Genomic DNA, 21,871 nt, shown 5'->3' with positions numbered 1-21,871 from the left:
ACTAACCGTTCTGTATCAGCCACCCCTCTCTGCCAATCCCTCCACTGGCTTTCTATTGCCCAACGGATAAAATTCAAAACATTAATAACATATAAAGCCAGTTATAACTCTGCCTCAAATTACATCACCAATCTTGTCTCCAAAATATCACCCAAACTGTCCTCTCCGCTCCTCGCATGACCTCCTGCTCTCTAGCTCCCTTGTCTCTTCCCATGCTTGTCTCCAGAGCTTCCCCCATCCTCTGGAACTCTCTACCCCAATTTATAAGACTATTACAGCGCTGAGCGAACTATTGGCGCTTTAAAAATACTGTATAATAATAATAATATTGCCTGCTCTGCTCACTTTTAGGCGAACTGTGAAAACCTCTCCGTTTAGGGAAGCCTATCCTGCCCTCAGCTAATAATGGAATATTCTACTCTTCCTACCAGTCCATCCCCCACAGTTACTACCTTTTGTACCACTAGCCCCTCCCTCCTGGATTGTAAGCTCTGAGGATACAGGGCCCTCCTATCCCTCTTGTATTGAACTGTATTGTCTCCCGTTATATTGTAAAGCGCTGAGCAAACTGTTGGCACTATAAATCCTGTATAATAATAATATTAATGAGAGATGAAATGTGGAAAGGAGGCATTGATAATTGGGAGAGGAGATGGAACATGTAATGGGAGGAGTGGACAAGGTGGGCTTAGCTGGAGACCTCAAGCCTGGCTGATCATGTATCAATAGTCAGAAGAACCTGGAATGGACTCTCCCACTGAGGCTTCAGAGGCTTGGTAAGATGACAATAGACCCCATCCTAGTCTCTGGTACGTAATCAATGCAGAAATTTGTGAATCCTCCGGTGATAGATTAGACCGGCATTAACTGTAAAAGTTTTGTCATATTGAGAGCATTAAAATGGCTTCTCTCCACTGTGACTCCTCTGGTGTCTGATAAGACTTGACTTCTGAGTAAAAGCTTTATCACATTCAGAACACTGATATGGCTTCTCTCCAGTGTGAATCCTCTGGTGTGTGATAAGATTTGACTTCAGAGAAAAAGCTTTATCACATTGAGAACACTGATATGACTTCTCTCCAGTGTGAATCATCTGGTGTGTGATAAGATTTGACTTCACAGTAAAAGCTTTATCACATTCAGAACACTGATATGACTTCTCTCCAGTGTGAATCATCTGGTGTCTGATAAGATCTGACTTCTGAGTAAAAGCTTTATCACATTCAGAACACTGATATGACTTTGCTCCAGTGTGAATCCTCTGGTGTCGGATAAGATCTGACTTCCGTGTAAAAGCTTTATCACATTCAGAACACTGATATGGCTTCTCTCCAGTGTGAATCATCTGGTGTGGGATAAGATCTGACTTCTGAGTAAAAGCTTTATCACATTCAGAACACTGATATGACTTCTCTCCAGTGTGAATGAGCTGGTGTCGGATAAGATCTGACTTCTGTGTAAAAGCTTTATCACATTCAGAACACTGATATGGCTTCTCTCCAGTGTGAATCATCTGGTGTGGGATAAGATCTGACTTCTGAGTAAAAGCTTTATCACATTCAGAACACTGATATGACTTCTCTCCAGTGTGAATACTCTGGTGTCTGATAAGTTCTGACTTCCGTGTAAAAGCTTTATCACATTCAGAACACTGATATGGCTTCTCTCCAGTGTGAATCCTCTGGTGTGTGATAAGATCTGACTTCTGAGTAAAAGCTTTATCACATTCAGAACAATGATATGACTTCTCTCCAGTGTGAACAATCTGGTGTGTGATAAGACTTGATTTCACAGTAAAAACTTTATCACAATCAGAACACTGATATGGCTTCTCTCCAGCGTGACGACTCTGGTGTCTGATAAGATTTGATTTCACAGTAAAAGCTTTATCACATTCAGAACACTGATATGACTTCTCTCCAGTGTGACTCCTCTGGTGTGTGATAAGCTGTGACTTCCGTGTAAAAGCTTTATCACATTCAGAACACTGATATGGCTTCTCTTCAGTGTGAACAATCTGGTGTGTGATAAGATTTAACTTCACTGTAAAAGCATTATAACATTCAGAACAATGATATGGCTTCCCTCCATTGTGAACCTTCTGGTGTGTGATATATTTTCTCTCCATTGTAAAATCTCCAAACAAGTAGTATGAAATGACTCCTCTTATGTATACTTGGGTTGGACTTTATTGTAAAGCCATTGTCACTTCCAGAACACTGAAATTACTTTTCTCCTGCTGGATCAATGTGGAAGAGGGTCCAAACCATGACTTTTAGAACACAGATATGACTTGTATCCCGTGTGAATCCTCCAGTGAACTGCAGTAAAGACTTTCAGTCAATTAAGACACCCATATGTCTTGTTTTCCCTGTGACTCATGAAGACCAACATGACCGAAAACTAGATTCATCAATCTGCCTGTAGAGAAAGAAAAAAGATAGAATTCTATATAAAGGGCTACATAAAGTTGCTTTCTATTTTTAATGTTCATTACTAAATATATCTTATGAATAGAAAGAATATGTACAGCATTATCTACAGTATTTTTTAATCAAATAGATTTTATTAAGAAAGTTTATAAGTGCGCACAGTATTCCCAACATTCAGCCCAGACAATGGAGTCATACATTCTCACGTATAGGCAGTTGTGGCACTGTTACAGATCATACAGAACAATAACTTGCTTTGTCTATGGTGTCACTTTTACCTTTTATAAACAAATGAACAGAGAAAAAAAGAAACAACCTAGAACAATTCAGCTGTACATGGCAAGTAACTCCCCCCAGTACATACATAGATAGCTGACACCGATCAATGAGGCCCGTGTCTACAGGATCATACCCCAAGTATGGGTCTCCAATGTAGTCACCATTCAGTAGGATACAACTGGCCGTTCTCCTTCTATGGGGCTAAAACAGCTAATATTTTAAAAGCCTATGAAGAACTAACTAGGAGTGAACAAGGAGTATCCAGCCATTTCTGCCAGACATACATCTCCTGGGGACATTACAATGTTGGTAAGTTCGTTTTTCACATGTTAATGTGGAGATCACCTGCTCAATCCACTGTTGTCTGCTGGGAGTTTGAGATGATAGCCAAGATCGGAATATTTTTTATGGTCACACAGCCTCACTATTGCTATATGACTTGTAATAGGAGGAGGTGTAAATAATTCCTCCTCTATTGAGACCAAGAGGCACACCCGAGGAATATTGAATACCAATGTATGCTGGTCATATCGTTCCACTTTTTGAATAATTTTGGACATCTCCAGAACATGTGTATCAAATTCTCGACATTACCGATACAATTGGGGTCATAAGGGGAAATCCCTCCTGTCCTAGCTGAACAATTGAGCTGGAGTCCTGAAAGCTCTATGCAAAAGAAATGACTGAGTTTCTGTGAAGAGGACAGAGAGATGAGAGGTATGGAGGTCACAATCACCTCCCACCACTCTCTCTTAGTTTCTCTGTTTCCCATTTCTTTCTATAAGTCTTCGGTAAGAGTCAAAAGATTGGAATAAATAGATGAGAGATCATGCCTTTCCCACTGGTGCCATCTGAAGCCCATTAACAAGTGTAAGAGACTACTGCAACTCCCTCCTCACCGGCCTACCCCAGTGCAGGCTCTCCCCGCTTCAGACCATCCTCAACTCAGCGGCTAGACTCATCCACCTCACCACCCGCTCCACCTCTGCCACCCCCCTCTGCCTCTCCCTCCACTGGCTCCCTATCGCCCAACGCATCAAATTCAAACTACTCACTCTGACCTACAAAGCCATTCACAACACTGCCCCTAACTACCTCACCGACCTGATTCCCAGGTACCACCCTACCCGTACCCTTCGCTCTTCACAGGACCTCCTTCTATCTTGCTCCCTGGTCTCCTCCTCACACGCACATCTGCAAGACTTCTCCAGGTCCTCCCCCATCCTCTGGAGCTCACTACCCCAATCCATCAGACTGTCACCTTCCCTCCTCACCTTCAGGCGCTCCCTGAAAACCCACCTCTTCAGGGAAGCCTACCCCACCCTCACCTAACTGCTGCTCTCCTTCATTCCTCCTACCACTCCATCCCCCACAGCCACTTCCTCCTGTACCACTACCCCCTCCCTCCCAGACTGTAAGCTCGAAAGAGTAGGGCCCTCTTACCCCTCGTGTGCTGTTCGTAGTTGCTGTAATGTTTCATGTATTGTCCCCCCCTCTATTGTACAGCGCTGAGCAAACCCTTTGGCGCTATATAAACTCAATGTAATGTAATGTAATGTAAGAGTGATGTGAAATCTGTATCTGATGGAAGTAGCAATCGATGGATGGGATCTAATGTGTCTACTAAGTCCCACCTGGTAAGATGTTGAAGTTGGGCAGCTATAATATAAAGTCTAGCATTTGGTATTGCTAGGCCTCCTTGGTCTTCACCATACTGTAGAGTAGTGAGTTTGATTCTAGCTGATGGCTTCTTCTATATGAGTTCCCCAAACTGGGAGTCTATACTGGAGAACCACTTACGAGGTGTCCACATGGGAGCATTGTGGAGTATACAGAGGAATTGTGGGGTCCATATCTTCTCTTGTTCATAGATTTTATTGGAAAGAGATAATAGTTTTACAAGGAGCTGATAACAATGTGATTGCAGGACTCACCAACAGTAAGTCAGAAGGGGTACAACCCTTAGAGGTAACGTACAGGTTGTAATTTGTACACTACAAATAATATCTTCACACATTAAAGTGGAGTTCCAGTGAAAATAAAAAGTCAGCAGCTGCAAAAACAGCAGCTGATGACTTTTAAAAAATGGACACTTACCTGTCCCGCAATCTCGTGGTGTCCTCCCCGCAGCCCGTTTCACTGGCCGCCCTGTGTTCTCGGCGCCGGTATCTTCACTGTGGGCACCCAGCTGTGACAGCTTGCGGCTTCATGAGCGCGTATCCCTGTGCTTTGTGAATGGTCCTGTCCCAGAATACTACAGGGAGGGAGGGGGGAGGACAACTGATCACCTAGGTCAGGGGTGGGATAACTGCGGCTCTCCAGCTGTTGCAGGACTACAAGTTCCATCATGCCTCTGCAAGTCATAGGAGTCATGCTTGTAACTTCTGGTATTTGCAATGCCTCATGGGAAATGTAGTTCCACAACAGCTGGAGAGCCGCAGTTTGCCCACCCCTGACCTAGGTGATTGCAGCAGAAGTGGGAACGAGTACTTGTCAACTTCAGGTACTCCACCACCCCAAAAGGTGCCAGTTCTTATTGGAGAGTGGGGTCCTTAAGGCAGGACTTCCCCTTTTGGGTGGAGCTCTGCTTTAACTTCAGCAAGAGATAAGAGTGCTATAGTATCAAGGGAGGAGTGAATGTAGAGACTGAAACATGTTATATACTCTATAATATCATTTCTGGTACTCTCACAGTGGGAGTATAGATTTAGTACTTCAACCTGTATGCAGATATCAGTGGCAGACGAGTGGGTGACCTGTCCGCCTCACTGAAAATTCAAACTGATAGTGTAGGTTCCCCCAATTGGGAAAACCCCATAAGGGATAAAGAGCTAATGAGAGGAAAGGTGAAAAGGAAGAGAGCAATGGAGAGATAAGAGCAAGAGTAGTGAAGAAAGGGGTACAGATAAGGGGGGAGGAGAGGAGGTCCCCAGGGGGGAGGGTGTGTGCCTGTATAGAGTAGCAACTGAGTAGTGGGTTACCTAATGGACTCAGGACTACAAAGAGAGTAAGGTTTCATCAGAGTTTGAGGGTAGGAAATGGTCAACCCATGGTTGCCATAGTTGTTCATTTTTATGCACTCTGTCTAATAGGACGGCTTCTACTTTGACATGTATCGTGGCTCGAGTGGCACTATTCTTAGTTTCAGTGGTATTGAGGTGGGGGGATTTCCAGGCCTTCGCTATGGTTTGCTAAGCCGTGGTGGTGACCTACAGGAGTAGTTTGAATTGCCAGTGTGTCACTTCTTGGGCCTTATGCAAGTAAAGGAATGGACACTGGTCAACCGACCCCAGTCCAGTGTTGAGGAATGGCCTCAGCTGCCATTCTAGCCACGCCCTCTGATGCCTCTCACCCCGCCCACTAGGGCTTGGTCACACTGCATCCATCCCTTTACTTGTATTGGCTGACACTGGAATCGCTCTGACTCATGCTCCCTTCTTCTCACTTGCCGGTGGGGTGATCCCTTTCCTTCCATCCATAGCTTGGAGACACGCCATAAGGTATACTTCTTGGGGCTTGTTATTAACCATTAGCCGCCCGGCCAATGGCCGTTTGGCGGACGCAAAAACGCTGCAGCATTCCGGGTGCATGCTAATCACATGCACATGTCATGTGATTAGCTGTGGCCAAATCACAGCTAAGCACAAAAAAAAACCCTGAATGAATCGATGTCATTCAGGTAAATGCTTGCTTGTAGGAAAGTAATTCTTTGCTATAAGCAAATTGTGTAAAAAAAAAAAAAAAATACTGATCACTTCCCCAAAGTAGTACAATGTTACTATGGTAACATTGTACTACTTTGGTCATAGTAAAATATGGGGAAAAAAATCTTTAAAAAAATAAAAAAAAATGTAATAAAAAATTAAAAATAATAAACAAATTTAAAAAAAATAAAAAAAATATATATATATATTTTTCATACTGTCACCAGTCAGTGTCGCTGTTCACCGCCATGCCAGTTATATGATGACGCTGTACTGCACTGGTGACAGTATGTAAAAAAAAAAAAAAATGGTGAAAATAATTTTTTTAATTTTTTCATTTTCCGAAAAATTATGACAAAAAAAATACAACTTCAAAAAACTCGCCATTCCTCTTATGAAGTACGTCGGACTGTCTACTCTGCAAAAAGGGGTCATTTGGGGGATATCTGTACTGTCCTGACATTTGGGGGGATATCTGTACTGTCCTGACATTTGGGGGGATATCTGTACTGTCCTGACACTTGGGGGTTATCTGTACCGTCCTGACATTTGGGGGATCTCTGTCCTGTCCTGACATTTGGGGGATATCTGTACCGTCCTGACATTTGGGGGGATATCTGTACCGTCCTGACATTTGGGGGGATATCTGTACCGTCCTGACATTTGGGGGATATCTGTACCGTCCTGACACTTGGGGGATATCTGCACCATCCTGACATTTGGGGAATATCTGTACCTTCCTGATATTTGGGGGATATCTGCACTGTCCTGACATTTGGGGGATATCTGCACCATCCTGACATTTGGGGAATATCTGTACCGTCCTGACATTTGGGGGATATCTGTACCGTCCTGACATTTGGGGGATATCTGTACCTTCCTGACATTTGGGGGATATCTGCACCTTCCTGACATTTGGGGGATATCTGCACCGTCCTGACATTTGGGGGATATCTGTACCGTCCTGACATTTGGGGGATATCTGTACCGTCCTGACATTTGGGGGATATCTGTACCGTCCTGACATTTGGGGGATATCTTTACCATCCTGACATTTGGGGGATATCTGTACTGTCCTGACATTTGGGGGGATATCTGTCCTGTCCTGACATTTGGGGGATATCTGTACCTTCCTGACATTTGGGGGATATCTGTACTGTCCTGACATTTGGGGGATATCTGTACTGTCCTGACATTTGGGGGATATCTGTACTGTCCTGACATTTGGGGGATATCTGTACCTTCCTGACATTTGGGGGATATCTGTACTGTCCTGACATTTGGGGGATATCTGTACCGTCCTGACATTTGGGGGATATCTGTACTATTCTGACATTCTTGGACCTCAAGAAATTAGATTGGCTGTCAGTACTTCAGGATTGATCAATATTCAGATCTATACCATAGTTTGTGAACTCTATAACTTTCCTACAAACTAAATAATACATCCTAATTTGGGTTATTTTCACCAAAGACATGTAGCAGAATACATCTCGGCCTAAATTTATGAAGAACAATTATTTATTTGTAAACTTTTATAACAGAAACAAAGAAAACTTGTTTTTTTTTCCAAATTTTTGGTCTTTTTTGTTAATTTAGCAAAAAATAAAAACCCCAGCGGTGATTAAATACCACCAAAAGAAAGCTCTAGTTGTGTGAAGAAAATGATAAAATTCTAGTTTGGGTACAATGTTGTATGACCGCGCAATTGTCATTCAAAGTGTGAGAGCGCTGAAACCTGAAAAATGGTCTGGGGGCAGGAAGGTGCAAAAGTGCCCGGTATTGAAATGGTTAAATGAGGCAGTGGCCGGATGGATATATATACTGTAACTTCTTCATAAAGAGCTGTAGGCATATGGAATATTTTGCACCAATACGTTTGAACAACCGGGCAGGTCCACCACATGTGAAGGTGGGTAACTGCTTCATAGCAGCCATGGAAACAAGTCAGGGATTAGTATGGAATGAATGCAGTAATCTGGGCAGGGACCAGGTACCTGAGGGGAGAGGTCTTTGCTATAGGCAGCACTGGTCACACATATATATATTAGGGCATCAACTCTTGTCGGCTTCAGCTCTGAGGAAAGGGACACGTCCCCGAAATGCATCAGCAGGCTGACTGCACCACCAGTCGGACTCTCTGACATCAGTTTGGGCCATCACTGTGGCTTTTTACGCTTTTTCATGTACATATTCTGAGTATGTTTTTTGTCTTTTTAATTTTTTTAAAAATAAAGCTTGGATAATGTGGTAGGTGTTTGCACCGCCTGTGTGATTTTTTTCTTTTTTACCAGGACATGAGAGTTTTGTGGTTAGTCTCCATGGCTGATATATTTTGGGAGGAGGATTTCCAAATGTAGATTTAAATCCCATTCCCACTTGGATGTATATGGTATGAAGTGTAAGGTGGTGGAGCTGGTAGCTGTGTATATAAGGTGGAAATCAAACCTCTGACATGGGGGTCACATTTACATATGTGTTCAAACCTAGTCATGTCTGGGAGGGAGGGGGTTGGTGTGTAAGTGGGAGGAACAAAAGTGATTGATCTGAAGATATCTAAAACTTTCAGGTCTAGATATTTTGTGGGAGTCACATAGGGTTTGGAAGGGTATAAAGGAGTCTGGTGCTGGGAAATTGTAAGTTTGAACTAGACTAGCTCTAGGACAAGCATGAAAAGAAGATGGAGGCATCCATGCTGGATAAAAGCCTGGATTGAGGAGGTATGCCATGAGTGGGTTATGGGGTGACTGTAAGGTGTATCAGAACTCTAGACTGTCCCAGATAGACAGGTAGTGTTTAGTAATTGGGTTTTGGAGTGAGCGATGGTCTCTGGAGTGTAGCCATAGCAAATTGACAACTGATGGAGTGTGCATGCACGGGATCTCTGGCGAACACATGTCCCCCTGAGGCTCCGCACCACAGCGGGAGAAACAGCCTCTTCGCCACCACTCCCAGCTCGCCCCATCCTCGCTACCGCCTCCGCACCATAAGCGGCACCCCGGGAACTGGCCACAATGGTCCGGGGAGCCGCAAAACATCAGCGCGGCCCATAAAGGAAGCCCTTGGTCCGTGCCTCCTCCAAAACGGCCACCAGCTTCAGTTCCACAAAGTTCCTCCTTCTCAGCTCTGCAGCCTGATCCAGACCATAGCATCATGGAGTCTGACAATGACCAGCGGACACCTAACGCTACACCTACTGCTGACCCCATTAATCCTGTACCTTATGACTTTCTTAAACAATTTGAGGAAATGCTGCACCAAACCCTAAAGCAGACCTCCGAACATATCACAGACAAACTATCTAAAGAAATACGTGATCTAGTGGTCCGCGCATCTAAGCTAGAACACAGGGTGGACAACCTGGACGCAGCTGTTCACACATACTCAGATGAACTTGAGGCATTGCATGATGAAAACCTAACGCTCCACTCCCGCCTTGAGGATTTCGAAAACAGGGCCCGCTGCTGAAACATTCGCATCCGCGGACTTCCTGAAACCATCACCGACGTCCTCTCCACGACTACTGCCCTACTCTAAGAACTCTCTCCTGCTATCCCGATTGAACGCTTAGAAATAGATAGGGTGCACTGAGCTTTGGCCCCATGCAGACCGAACAGCCCTCCCCACAACATCATAGCTAAATTCCATTATTTCCGCACCAAGGAAAAGATCGTTCAAGTGGCTCGAAATGCAGGCACCCTAACCTTCCAGGGACATACCTACCAACTATTCCATGATCTATGCCCCGCCACCATTGCCAGACACCGGGCTATGAAACCCCACCTGCAAATCCTTCATCAACATGGAATTACGTATTGTTGGAACTTTCCATTTGCTGTTCGATTCTCCCACCAATCCCGCGATTATATTTGTAGATCTACCGAGGAACTACTGGATGCCCTCCGTCACCTCCAACTCTTGCGGACACCCCTGAGGGATCACGCAGAAGGTCTGCTTCCTGTTCGCCCCAGAAAGCCCACCACTCCGCTTCAGCAACGGGTCCACCTAATATCCACAAACGCGGATGTTACATCTCTCCGGCACCTGCCCCGCAGGTTTCCATGGACTGAACCCCATTCCAGTCGCCTACATCCTTCTCCAGCCTCGCCTGGCTCATTGTTGACTTTCGGGACTTGATCACATCGGCCTTCCTCTCTACATTCCACATGAACCCCTACCTCCTCTGTGTATTCTGTATGAGGTCCCTCCCTCCTCCTTATGGGGGCCACCTCTACGACCACCTTCCTGCTGTTCGGCCCACCAGGCCCTCTCTCCTTCTAATACCTCTTTACTCAGTTGGTCTCCCGGTCCAACCCACCTCTCCCTGTTGGAGCCCACGCTTGAGCCTGTGCCTTTAATTTTGTAATTGTTGTTGTTAAGATCATTTTGTCCTTCAACCCATAGTTACCCTTACCATGTTAGCACCTCCTAGCTGACTGGCGGTCTCGAGGCTGATCACATTTGTTTTATCTTTTCCTTGCACCACTTTTGTTCACCTGGTGTCTTCTCCTTTGGTTCGATTGAGTCTCCAGACCCCCTCTTGGCTATCATGGGAGCACTGGACACCAGTTTTTTTTCATGATTGGTGTCCACTGGTTTGTTTTTATTCTCACCTGTGTGGTTTCTCCCCTGTGCTTGCCACTACGCACTCCACTTCGGCCCATGTGGTACAGTTTTTTTGTACCGCTCAGGCTGTTCCTGACCCCCTGGACTGTTCGTATTATTTTAGTCCCGGGGGCCAGACAGTTGTTTTCGGTTGCTTTTTGTTCCTTCCATCTACTGTTCCTGGTTCCACCTTTTTTTTTCCTTCCCCGGTGTGACGTCCCTCCTTTTCCTACCTCCCTTTCTTCTTCCCCCCCCTTCCCAGGATCGTCCTCTTAATACCCTTTTTACCCTCACTTATTTATTTCTGGTACTTCTACGCCCAAATTTTTCAGTCCCCTCTACCCGCAAGTTTTCACTGCCTCCGTGACCACCAAGCGTAGGGGAGTCCTCATTGCATTTCATCACACAGTCCCTTTTCTGCTCCAAGCCCAACTTGGAGACCCGGAAGGCCGCTACCTCATTCTATTGGGATCACTCCTTGATACTCCAGTCACAATCGTCCCATATTATGCTCCCAATCAGGGTCCTCTTCCATTCCTATCCCACTTGCTGACAATTATTGACCACCATATACACGGCACCTTGCTAATTTACGGAGACTCCAATCTCACTATCTATCCCTTTCTAGACAAATCTCCCCAACCGCCCCTCCTCCTGCCACTTCATACTCCTTCCAACAACTTCTCAATCTCCACTCCTTAGTAGACTCCTGGAGAGAACTCCACCCAGTAAAGCGTAGATACACCTTCTATTCCCACCCCCACAAATCATTTTCTCACATTGACCATATACTCACGACAGTCGGCACCTCCTCTAGACTCCTTACCTCCGATATTCTCCCTTTTCCATGGTCCGATCATTGTGCAGTCCTCATGTCTCTTTCATCCTTGGCCCCCCTAGCTTCAGATAGTTCCTGGGTAATTAATGACAACCTACTCTCTCATTCTACACATAGCCTCGACCTCGAGAACCACCTTAAAGAATACCTGGAGTTAAACTCCACCCCAGATATCTCCCCTCTCTTGCTATGGGAAGCAAATAAACCTGTCCTTGAGGGTTCTGTATCAGTAAGTCGTCCTTCCTCTGTAAAGAGAGACAGCACACTCGCCTCCACCTTGAGGCGGCTTACAACCAGTCCCATTTACTGTTTCAGACCAACCCTTCCCCTCCCCATCGCAAGGCATTGAAGCAAGTGCGTTTGGAACTTGACCTCTTTCTGACTAACCAGACTGAGCTTTCCCTTCGCTGATCTCACCACAAATACTACACTAAAGCGAAAAAATCTGACACCTTCCTAGCTCTCTCTCCGAAGATTAGATCACATCGCCAAGCCTATTCGCCTCAAACTCACCCGCAGCGTTTACACCAGTAACCCAGCCTGGGTACGTACTCTGTGTTTTCCACAAACACTTAGCACAGCTATACTGCGACGGAGCCCTTCGACCAATCCCATGCTGAGAATCTTCTCGCCCACCTTTCCTTTCCTACTCTATCTGCCCAACATCTGGAAGCTTTAGAGAAGCTGATTACACAAACTGAAACTTTGTCCGCTATCAAAGACCTTAAACCTAGAAAGCGCCCCGGCCCAGATGGCTTCTCTGCTTCCTACTATAAGAAGTTCGCTCACATACTCTCCCCCATCCTTACCAAAGCTTTCAACGCCATCCTCTCAGGCCATCCTTTTAATTCAGACACAGTCTCGGCCATTATCACAATGATACCAAAACCCCATTCCGACAACTCAGCCTGGTCTAACTATAGACCGATCTCCCTTCTAAATATTGACGTCAAGCACCTTGCTAAAATCCTCTCTACCCGCTTGAACCCAATTATAGGTTCCTTAATCCATAATGATCAGACTAGCTTTATCCTCTCTAGGCAAGATAATATACGTCACGCGGCCCTTCTTTCCCACCTTGTCATGCCCGTAATAGCCCTACTTGCTTTTTGTCTCTAGACATTAGAAAAGCCTTTGACACTGTCTCCTGGTCCTTTCTTCATTTTATTCTATGGCGTTGGGGCTTCGGTCCCCACTTCCTAACATGGATCTCATCCCTATAGCGTACTCCCTCAGCTCAGGTTCGCTACTTGGGACATTCATCAGCCCCATTAACGATAGCCCGTGGTACCCGCCAGGGAGGCCCACTCTCCCCAATTCTTTTTGCCTTAGTCGTTGAACCCCTCGCCCTTCTGATCAGAGTCAACCCTGATATCTGAGGCTTGGAGGTAGGAGGGTCTCATCATAAACCTTGCCTTTTTGCAGATGATGTACTTCTTTTTTTGACCTCGCCATTTACCTCCACCCTGCCTCTACTTCGGCTCCTACACGACTTCGGCACCATCTTGGGTCTCCAAGTCAACACCCAAAAATCTACAGTCCTGAATATTTCTCTCTCCCCTCAAGAGACTCTCCATCTACAACAAGTTCTCCCTTTTCGTGTCACCACCACGCTATCCCATACCTAGGCATTAAACTGATGGCCTCCCTATCTGATCTGTACTCTGCTAACTACCTGCCAATGCTCGCCCACCTTGCTAGTCTAATGCGCAATTGGTCATCTCTTCCATTGGCGTGGTTGGGTAGAATTGCAGTAGTGAAAATGTCCATCTTACCTAAAATCCTCTATCATTTCAGGGTTCTCCCCATACCTGTCCCGACTCATTATCTCCAAGTGCTCCAGCGCCGGGTCCACACATATATCTGGGGTCCTGTTCATCCTTGAGTCCCCCGTACTACCATCCACATGCCAAAGTTAAAAGGGAGCTCTGGGTCTCCCGGATTTTGCAAAATATTACCTAGCAGCCCACTTAGTGCAACTTCTAAAGTATCATGCATCCCATGAGATTCCGCAATGGGTGATCTTGGACCCCCTCTCCCTAGCTAACATACTCTGGCTCTGTCCTTCTGACCATCACACAATCCAGAACCCAGTCTCCTCCCACTTTGTAGCACTTTGGGGTATACTCAAATCCCGATATCCCCTTCAATACCCCCACAATTCTCTTCTCTCTCACCTTCGCAACCCGGCTTTCCCCCCTGCCTGGCTCTCTACGCGCTCTTTTGCACTTTGGTCTTCAGCTAACCTCCTTAGAGCCCATCACTTTTTGACTAACTCTGGTGTCAAATCCTTCCCATCTCTTCGAGAATCTCACTCCCTTCCCGCTTCAGAAATCTTCCGTTACCTTCAACTAAAATACTTCTATTCCCCCCTCTCCGCTACTTCATGTTCCGTTAGGTCTCTGACCTCCTTTGAAAGTGCCTGCAAGAATTATCCGCACAGACATGGGCTTATCTCTATCTTCTACACCCTACTCTCGATATCTGAGTCCTCCCCTGGCCCTTCATATGTCTCCAAGTGAGAGAGGGATCTTGGTCCCAGCTGAGCCCAGGAGGATTGGGACCTCATATGGCAAGCTACTAAATCCTCCTCACAGAATGTAGTAGCAGTTGAGACAAATTACAAGGTCCTCTCCCGGTGGTACCTGATTTCCGGCTAGGATTGCTAAATATACTCCGGGGTATTCCTCGGACTTTTTTCGAGGCTGTGCGATGAGGGGCACTTACCTTCACACTTGGTGGTCCTGCCGAGTAGCTCATACCTTCTGGATTGGTATCTTCCACATGCTATCTACCCTTCTCAAAAAACCGCTAGCGCCAACTCTGGACATTGCCTTACTCAATTTACGACCCCCCTCAATTCCTAAACACCGATTAAAGCACCTTCTGCAGGTCACAACCTCTGCCAAGCAAAATATAGCAAAATCTTGGAAAACTCATTCTCTTAGCATATTGGTGGTCCGGAATTAGGAGACACAGGCTATGATACACGCCAAGGTGGAAGCTACCATCACAGATACAGTCCCCAAATTTGTCTATCTGGTCTCCCTGGGTCGATCACTTCCTCCCTCACGGTTTCGATGAATCACTGCTTCTTCCCCAATACCTTCCCCCTTGGAAGTTGCTCAGGAGCACTGGTCCAGTCCCGCACCCTCCTCCCTGCCCTGGAAGTCTCACACCTTACCTACCTCCTCCTCCCCCCCCCCCCCCCCCTTTTTTTTTCTCTCTCTTTCTCTCCTCTTTCTTCCTCCCCCCTCTCTTTACACTGATTGTTTTATTAAGCTTTCAATAATCATATTGTTACTATAAGGCCTTGGGCCATATGTTCTCATCTTCCTCGTATACTGTAAATGATTATTGCTTCCTGCTGTATGTCTATACCCTTATAACCCAATAAAATGTTGACAAGTAAATTGACAACCGATAAGGGGTCACAATCTACTGACTCTATAGCGACCCATGGGAGGGGGTCACTTTTACTGCGTGATATTTAGGGAGTTGAGCAAGATGTGCAGCTTGGAAATATTTTGCAAAGTTCGGAAGCCCCAGACCACTCTAAGTTTCGGTAAGGTACGGATGGACCTGGGTAGATGCAGTTTAACAGTGCCCCATACATAAGTGGTGGCATGACACTGTAATATGCAGAGGAAACAGGAATATATATATATATGTAGGACCCAAAAAAGGTATAACATTTTGGGCAGAATTGTCTTTTTGTTTTTACAACCATGATACAACCATCCATGAGAGGGGTAGTTTGGACCAGGATGTCATAAGATTAGTAAGGTGTGTTAACATAGGAGGGTAGTTAGCAGAATATAGAATATTGAGGTCTGCCATCAGCTTGGGTCCTAAATCAGGAATATATTGACTGGACCAAGAGAAGGGTAGAGAATGTTTGTGGAAGACCTGTAATATTTTATTAGGATGGCTGATGTGTGAAGTTTTTGTAATCTTTAAATGGACAAGTCTGTGTGTGTGGTCTGAGGTTCACAGTCCCAGGGCTAGAAAAGTGTCAGGTTTGTTTGCGTTCATATAATGTTTATGCCTGGATTGGCGTAGAACATTTTCATCTGATTCTGTCAAGAAAACATCTATTTCTAGCCTGGTCTTGTCCAGGACAATCTATGAGAAGGTGAGGGGTCTGATTGGAAGGCTTTGTTGGCCTGGTGAAATGAGGTTTCTAAGCGGTGATGGATTGTTCGCTGTCCTTTCTTGAGATGTGAGGCTTGGCTGATACAGGCTCCTCTAATTACAGACTTATGGGCTTCCCAAAAGGTCAGGAGAGAGATGTCATCAGTTGTGTTATGTGTCAGGTATTCTTTGATGGCTAGTTCAATGTCCAGTCTGTGGGATGGGTGGGCCATTTAGACTCCATGTAGTGCTAGTTTGTTGGGGTACTAAGGAGGAGAGGGTCAAGAGGACAGCTTTGTGACCAGTCCAGGGGTAAGGTATGATGGTTCAGGATAGGAGGGCTGGGGACATACCTCTAGCCAGAAATATATGGTCAATGTGGGAGAAAGTTTTATGTGGATATGAGTAGTATGTATAGTGTCTTCTAGCTGGGTTAGCTTCTTGCCATGTGTCTATGAGAGAGCGTTGTTGGAGTTGTTGCTGGAAGGAGGATGTGGATGGATAAGAGGTTATGGGGGATTTGTCTAAAAAGGGATAAACTAGCTGGCTGGAATTGCCACATAGTAAAATTGTACCTAATTTTTGGGAATCTATTACTTGTAGCAAATGGGAGTTAGGATTGGGATTGGGGCATAGTATGAAGCTATAGTGACCTCTGAGTCTAGGAGGTGACCCACTAGAAAATATAACGGCCCTCTGGGTCCCAGATCCCTGCCTTGGGTGTAAAGGGAGTAGAGCAGTGGAAAGCTTTGAGTACACCTGTGCGTTTAGTTGCGGCAGAAGCCATATAAACCTGTGGGTAGGAAGAGCTGAGATATTTCTGCATATGGCTGGCAGTAAAATGAATCTCCTGCAGGCCCACCACGTGTGCTTTGGCAGAGGCAAAGGATTTGAAGGCCTTAACTTTTTTTATTCCCCGAACATTCAGGGTAAGTATATTTATTGGAGCCATGATAAAGGACAGATGCAAAGCTGATTGTAGGTGTCGCATCATGGCGACATCATCACCCCTGGGACAGGAATAAGAAAGAAAGGAGAAAAGTGGGGGAAGCAAGGTTAGTAAAGAGAGAGAAATGTCTGACAAAACAGGTCAGGAGGCCAAAAGGCCATGATGTGAAAACAGGTAGGTTGTCCATCTGTCTATGTCACTGGGATATAAATGGATGGAAAAAGACAGTCCTGGGCAGGCCCAACTCAGGGCTACCAAGGAAAATGTGGGGGAGCAGTGAACATCTTCAGAAGCCACAGAGGCCAAAAACAGGATATTAAACATCTGTTGTATAGAGGAGTCAGGCCAAGGATAGACTATTGGGAATAAGATGTCAGCCTGCAGATATAAGCAGTTGGTAAGTGTATGCATTGTTCAAAGAGGCTATGCTTGGCTGGGTATCATGGGCATTAAACAGCATTAGACCACAGCTGGATGAAAGGGTGATCCGTTTGTTATTTTGTTGTTCAGCTATTAGTAGAAGGTTTAGCTAACATGAACTAGGCCACGACAGGGTTGTGCCTGTAATATTCAGGTATGCTGATCCAGTGCTGGAAATATGGAGACATCTGGCCTCCTACCATAGTGTCTTGAGGTAAGAATCTGTAGAAGGGAGAGGAGTAAATACGATACCTAGGTAAGAGTCAATACTATAGATTGCAATGATGGAGTTGTCCAAACGCAAATGTCGGAGTAAATTGTTGTGAGGACTGCTAATGAAGTAAGGGAGATGATGCCGACAGCGTACTCAGTATTCTACTAGAGGGATTGTCCGAAACGTGTGTGAGCATACGAGAGGAGGAGAAGAGAGAAGGCGAGAAAGAAGGAAGGAAAATAAAATAAAAATAAAAAAAAAAAGAGGGGGGGGAAGCACATGGGGAGGGTAAAGTAAGGGAGGGGATGACCGCCAAAAATATCTTATCCTCAATACAAACAGTAGCGGGAGTGGGTGGAATCTAAGTTATCATCTGCGTCAAGTGAATGTGGGTGGAACGCAGGAAGGAATATGATGACACCCATCAGGGCAATTGCCAACTGAATAACACCATCAGGAAGGCAAAGTCAGGTTCAGTCAGATTGGTCCAAGAGGGATCGATACTCCGGGGTAGTCCGAAAGTGGGTCCAGCAGGCCCATATATGGGAGAATTCTGTAGGAGTGTCGAGTCCAGTTCTTCCATGTCCGCCGTTTTACCCACTCGGGTGATCCAATCATGTATAGAGGGAGAGCATGTGGAGCCCCACAGAACCGGAATACAGAGTCTGGCTGCGTTGACCATGTGCATGACTAATGATTTAAAGTACTGAGCCCTGGGAAGGGAAGAGTGATGGAGGAGGAATTGAGCCAGAGAGAAAGCTAAGGGCAAGGTAGTTATAGACACTACTAACCTATGGACCTCCTGCCAAAATGGTTGAAGAATCGGGCAAGACCACCATATGCGAAGAAAGGACCCGTCAGAGGTCCCGCATCTCCAGCAACTGTTGGGAAAGGTGGGGTTAAAATGATGAATTTTCGAAGGGAGTTCGGTACCATCTAGAGGCTATTTTGTAGCGGTTTTCTTGTGTCGAGACATTGAGGGAACATTTATGAGAGTATTGGAATATCAGGTCCCAGTCTGAGTCCGATAGGTCAACCTTAAGATCTTTCTTCCAGGCCTGACATGAGGGAAAGGAGTTGTAAGACCGACTCTCCACTAGGAGTGGGTAGATCTCCGAGATCAGATGTTTTCGCGGTTCAGCCTTCGCGTATACAGATTCAAATGGGGTAAGAGAGCGGTACCAATTATGGGGGGGTTTATGAGAGAGCAAATAATGTCTAATCTGGAAATATGCCCAGGAAGGGAATTTGCGAATACCCATGCTTTCAAGCAATTCTCAGAGTGTTTTCACCTTGCCCTTGTGGAGAAAATGTTTCACTAGGATCTGTTTGTGTGGCCAGTGTTTCTTTAAAAAGTCTTTATGCATTCCAGGGGGGAAGTCAGGGTTGAGGCGAATGGAGGTCAGAGGGTTGGATGTTTCGGAGATGGATGCAGATCTACAAGCTGAATGAAAATTTTTTAAAGTAGGCCCCACCAAAGGGTGAGTGAGAAGAGCCTGGGGCGTGTGTTTCGGTGAAAGCCAAGGGATCGATGCCAGGGGGAAGGGTGAGCAAGCATTTTCTATAGATATCCAGTCTTTAGAGGCAGTGTGGACGTGCCAATCGACTATCCGGGAAAGATGACAAGCCCAATAGTAGCGGTGAAGATCAGGAAATCCAATTCCCCCTCTGAGCTTAGGGAGGGTTAATTGGGAGTAGGCAATACGCGGACGTTTGTGGCTCTATAGGAACAGCGAGCACAATCTTTTGCAAGAAGCAAAGAAAGCAAGAGGTAAGTGAATTGGTAATGTTTGGAAGAGATACAGGAGACGGGGAAGTACATTCATTTTAATAATCGCTGCCCTTCCAAACCACAAGAAACAAGGACGGTGCCATTTATTGAGGTCTTCTTACATAGAGCGAAGAGCAGGAAGAAAGTTTTTCACATATAGGTCGTCAAGGTTGCTAGTGAGCTGGATACCGAGATAAGTTAGGGAGTCCCTTTCCCAGTGAAATGGGAATTGGGCCTCACAAGCAGAGACTAGCTCAGCAGACAAGGTAATATTAAGGGCGGCTGATTTGGAAATATTAATTTTAAAATTCTACAAGTATCTGAAAAAGGCAAAGTCTTTGTCAGGAATGGACTGGCCAGCAATGGTGGGACTCACCTGCCTTTTGATCTGCAGTACCAGGGCTGGCCAGCGGATGCTCCCAGCAATCAGAGACTCAACCTTTCAGCCAGCTAACACCTGGAACTGATGATACTGGTGTATTTAAGGGATGGCCAGACTTGCAGACTCTGCCTTGGTGTTGTGTTTGTCCTGGGCCCTGTATCTGTCCTGCATCCTGTTTCTGTTCCTTTGCTACCTGTTCTGATCCCTGGCTTGTGACCCTGACCATCCCTCTGCCTGACCCTCTGTACTACGCTGCTTGCTACCTGTTCTGATCCCTGGCTTGTGACCCTGACCATCCCTCTGCCTGACCCTCTGTACTACGCTGCTTGCTACCTGCTGAACCTGGCCTGTGACCCCGACCCATCTCCGCTTGCTCCCCCTGTACCTACCTGCCCAATTGATATTGACCCGGCCTGCCTGACGACGCTTGCTTGTATGTACTGTTATCTGTGGGTGGTTGGTTGGGTTCGTTTGCACTGTATTATGTTTTAGTATTGCACTGCGTTTATGTTTGTATTGTTAGTGTTAATAAATTACATTGTTTATCACATATCTGAAGTCTGCGTTTCCCTGCTTCAGTCACACACCTCTGGTCATACCTGGGAGCCCTGACATTACACCAAGGTCAATCCTGACCAGAAGTGGCTGCACAGGGAAGCCATCTTGGCTTGTTGCTGGGAAGGATGGATCTGGATGAGGTTGTGTATTTATATCTGCTAGTGTTTGATGACAGGGAGTATGCTTATCAGACTCTGAAGGAGTATCCCCGGGATGAACTGCTAGAATGTATACGGCTCGCTCATGTTCTAGTAGATCAGGGCACAGTGTTCTCTGAGGTGCAGCCATTGATTGAGGTTTGTGCGGAGTTGGTTTCATCTGGTACCCCCGAATGCAGGGATGAATTTTTGCCACCATTTAGTGCAGACCAGGTAGAGTCCCTGGTGTGGTTATTAGAGGATGATGTGGGTTACTTTCTGGAGCGTTATTCCACATGTTCACCACAGACACTAAGAGATTGTATAAACGCAGTGCAGTCATTGACCAGACAGGCTTTGTGTAAGCTCAGCTTTGTTTAACCCATACTGCAGACATGGACAGACTTGTTGCACCCAGCCTCAGTCAGCTTACAAAGACCCAGTCCTGCTTCTAACTCTACTCCTGTATTCCCACCAGCTCCTCCAGTTACAGCCCAGTATACTTGGCTATCTACCGCATGTCAGTACCCTGTTCCCACTCGCTGCACCTATCCTGCCTTTAACCCTGTAAAAAAGCCCTATGTAGCAACTGCTCCCTCTCCTGTTCCATCCTCCAGTTCTTTTCTGTCTCCAGCTGCTCCATTCGTTTACAGACCTGCGTTTACTTGCAGTGCTCCAGTAGTTAAAACCAGAAAAAAGCGAAAATTCTTTCCAACCAATACCATCCTGCCAGTATCCAAACCGGTGAGCCTGCCGTCTGAGAACCTGCCTTCCGTGGTTCAGCCTGAAGCCTCTACTCAGCCTGAAGCCTCTACTCAGCCTGAATCCTCTACTCAGCCTGATGCCTGTACGCAGCCTGATGCCTGTACGCAGCCTGATGCCTGTACGCAGCCTGATGCCTGTACTCGGCCTGGAGCCTCTACTCGGCCTGAATCCTCTACTCGGCCTGAATCCTCTACTCAGCCTGATGCCGGTACGCAGCCTGATGCCTCTCTTCAGCCTGATGCCTGTATGCAGCCTGATGCCTCTCTTCAGCCTGAAGCCTCTACTCGGCCTGAAGCCTCTACTCGGCCTGATGCCTCTACTCGGCCTGATGCCTCTACTCGGCCTGATGCCTCTACTCGGCCTGATGCCTCTACTCGGCCTGATGCCTCTACTCGGCCTGAAGCCTCTACTCGGCCTGAAGCCTCTACTCAGCCGGACGCCGGCATTCAGCCTGATGCCTCTACCCAGCATGATGAACTGATCCAGCCTGACGATCCTATTAGGCCAGTTGACTCGATGCCCGCTGTTGATCCAGATGATCCGGTACCTGATCCGGTGCCCGCTGTCGTGCCAATTGACTCAGAGCCCGCTGTCGTACCTGGTGACTCGGTGCCCACTGCCTTGCCAGATGACGCGGTGCCCGCTGGCGAGCCAAATGGCCTGGTGACCCAGTGCCCGCTGTC

The 21,871-nt window shown here is 46.2% G+C and overlaps 1 protein-coding gene across 1 annotated transcript in view; it reads right to left on the bottom strand.

Annotated features, from left to right (window-relative positions):
* Window positions 1-1,199: 1,199 nt before the first annotated feature.
* LOC149470596 (uncharacterized) overlaps window positions 1,200-21,871 on the bottom strand; it is a gene marked incomplete at its 3' end in the record, with an annotated part of 38,520 nt that continues 17,848 nt past the window's right edge. The window contains exon 2 of the mRNA XM_089662220.1: window positions 1,200-2,421. Within this exon, the coding sequence (XP_089518346.1) occupies window positions 1,200-2,128 (929 nt within the window). The remainder of the gene's footprint in view (window positions 2,422-21,871) is intronic.

This window comes from Staurois parvus, unplaced genomic scaffold, assembly GCF_062004578.1.
Source record: "Staurois parvus isolate SC_StPar_1 unplaced genomic scaffold, SC_StPar_1.0 ptg000037l, whole genome shotgun sequence".
Lineage (NCBI taxonomy): Eukaryota > Metazoa > Chordata > Amphibia > Anura > Ranidae > Staurois > Staurois parvus.
This window is presented reverse-complemented; position numbering and strand designations above follow the sequence as displayed.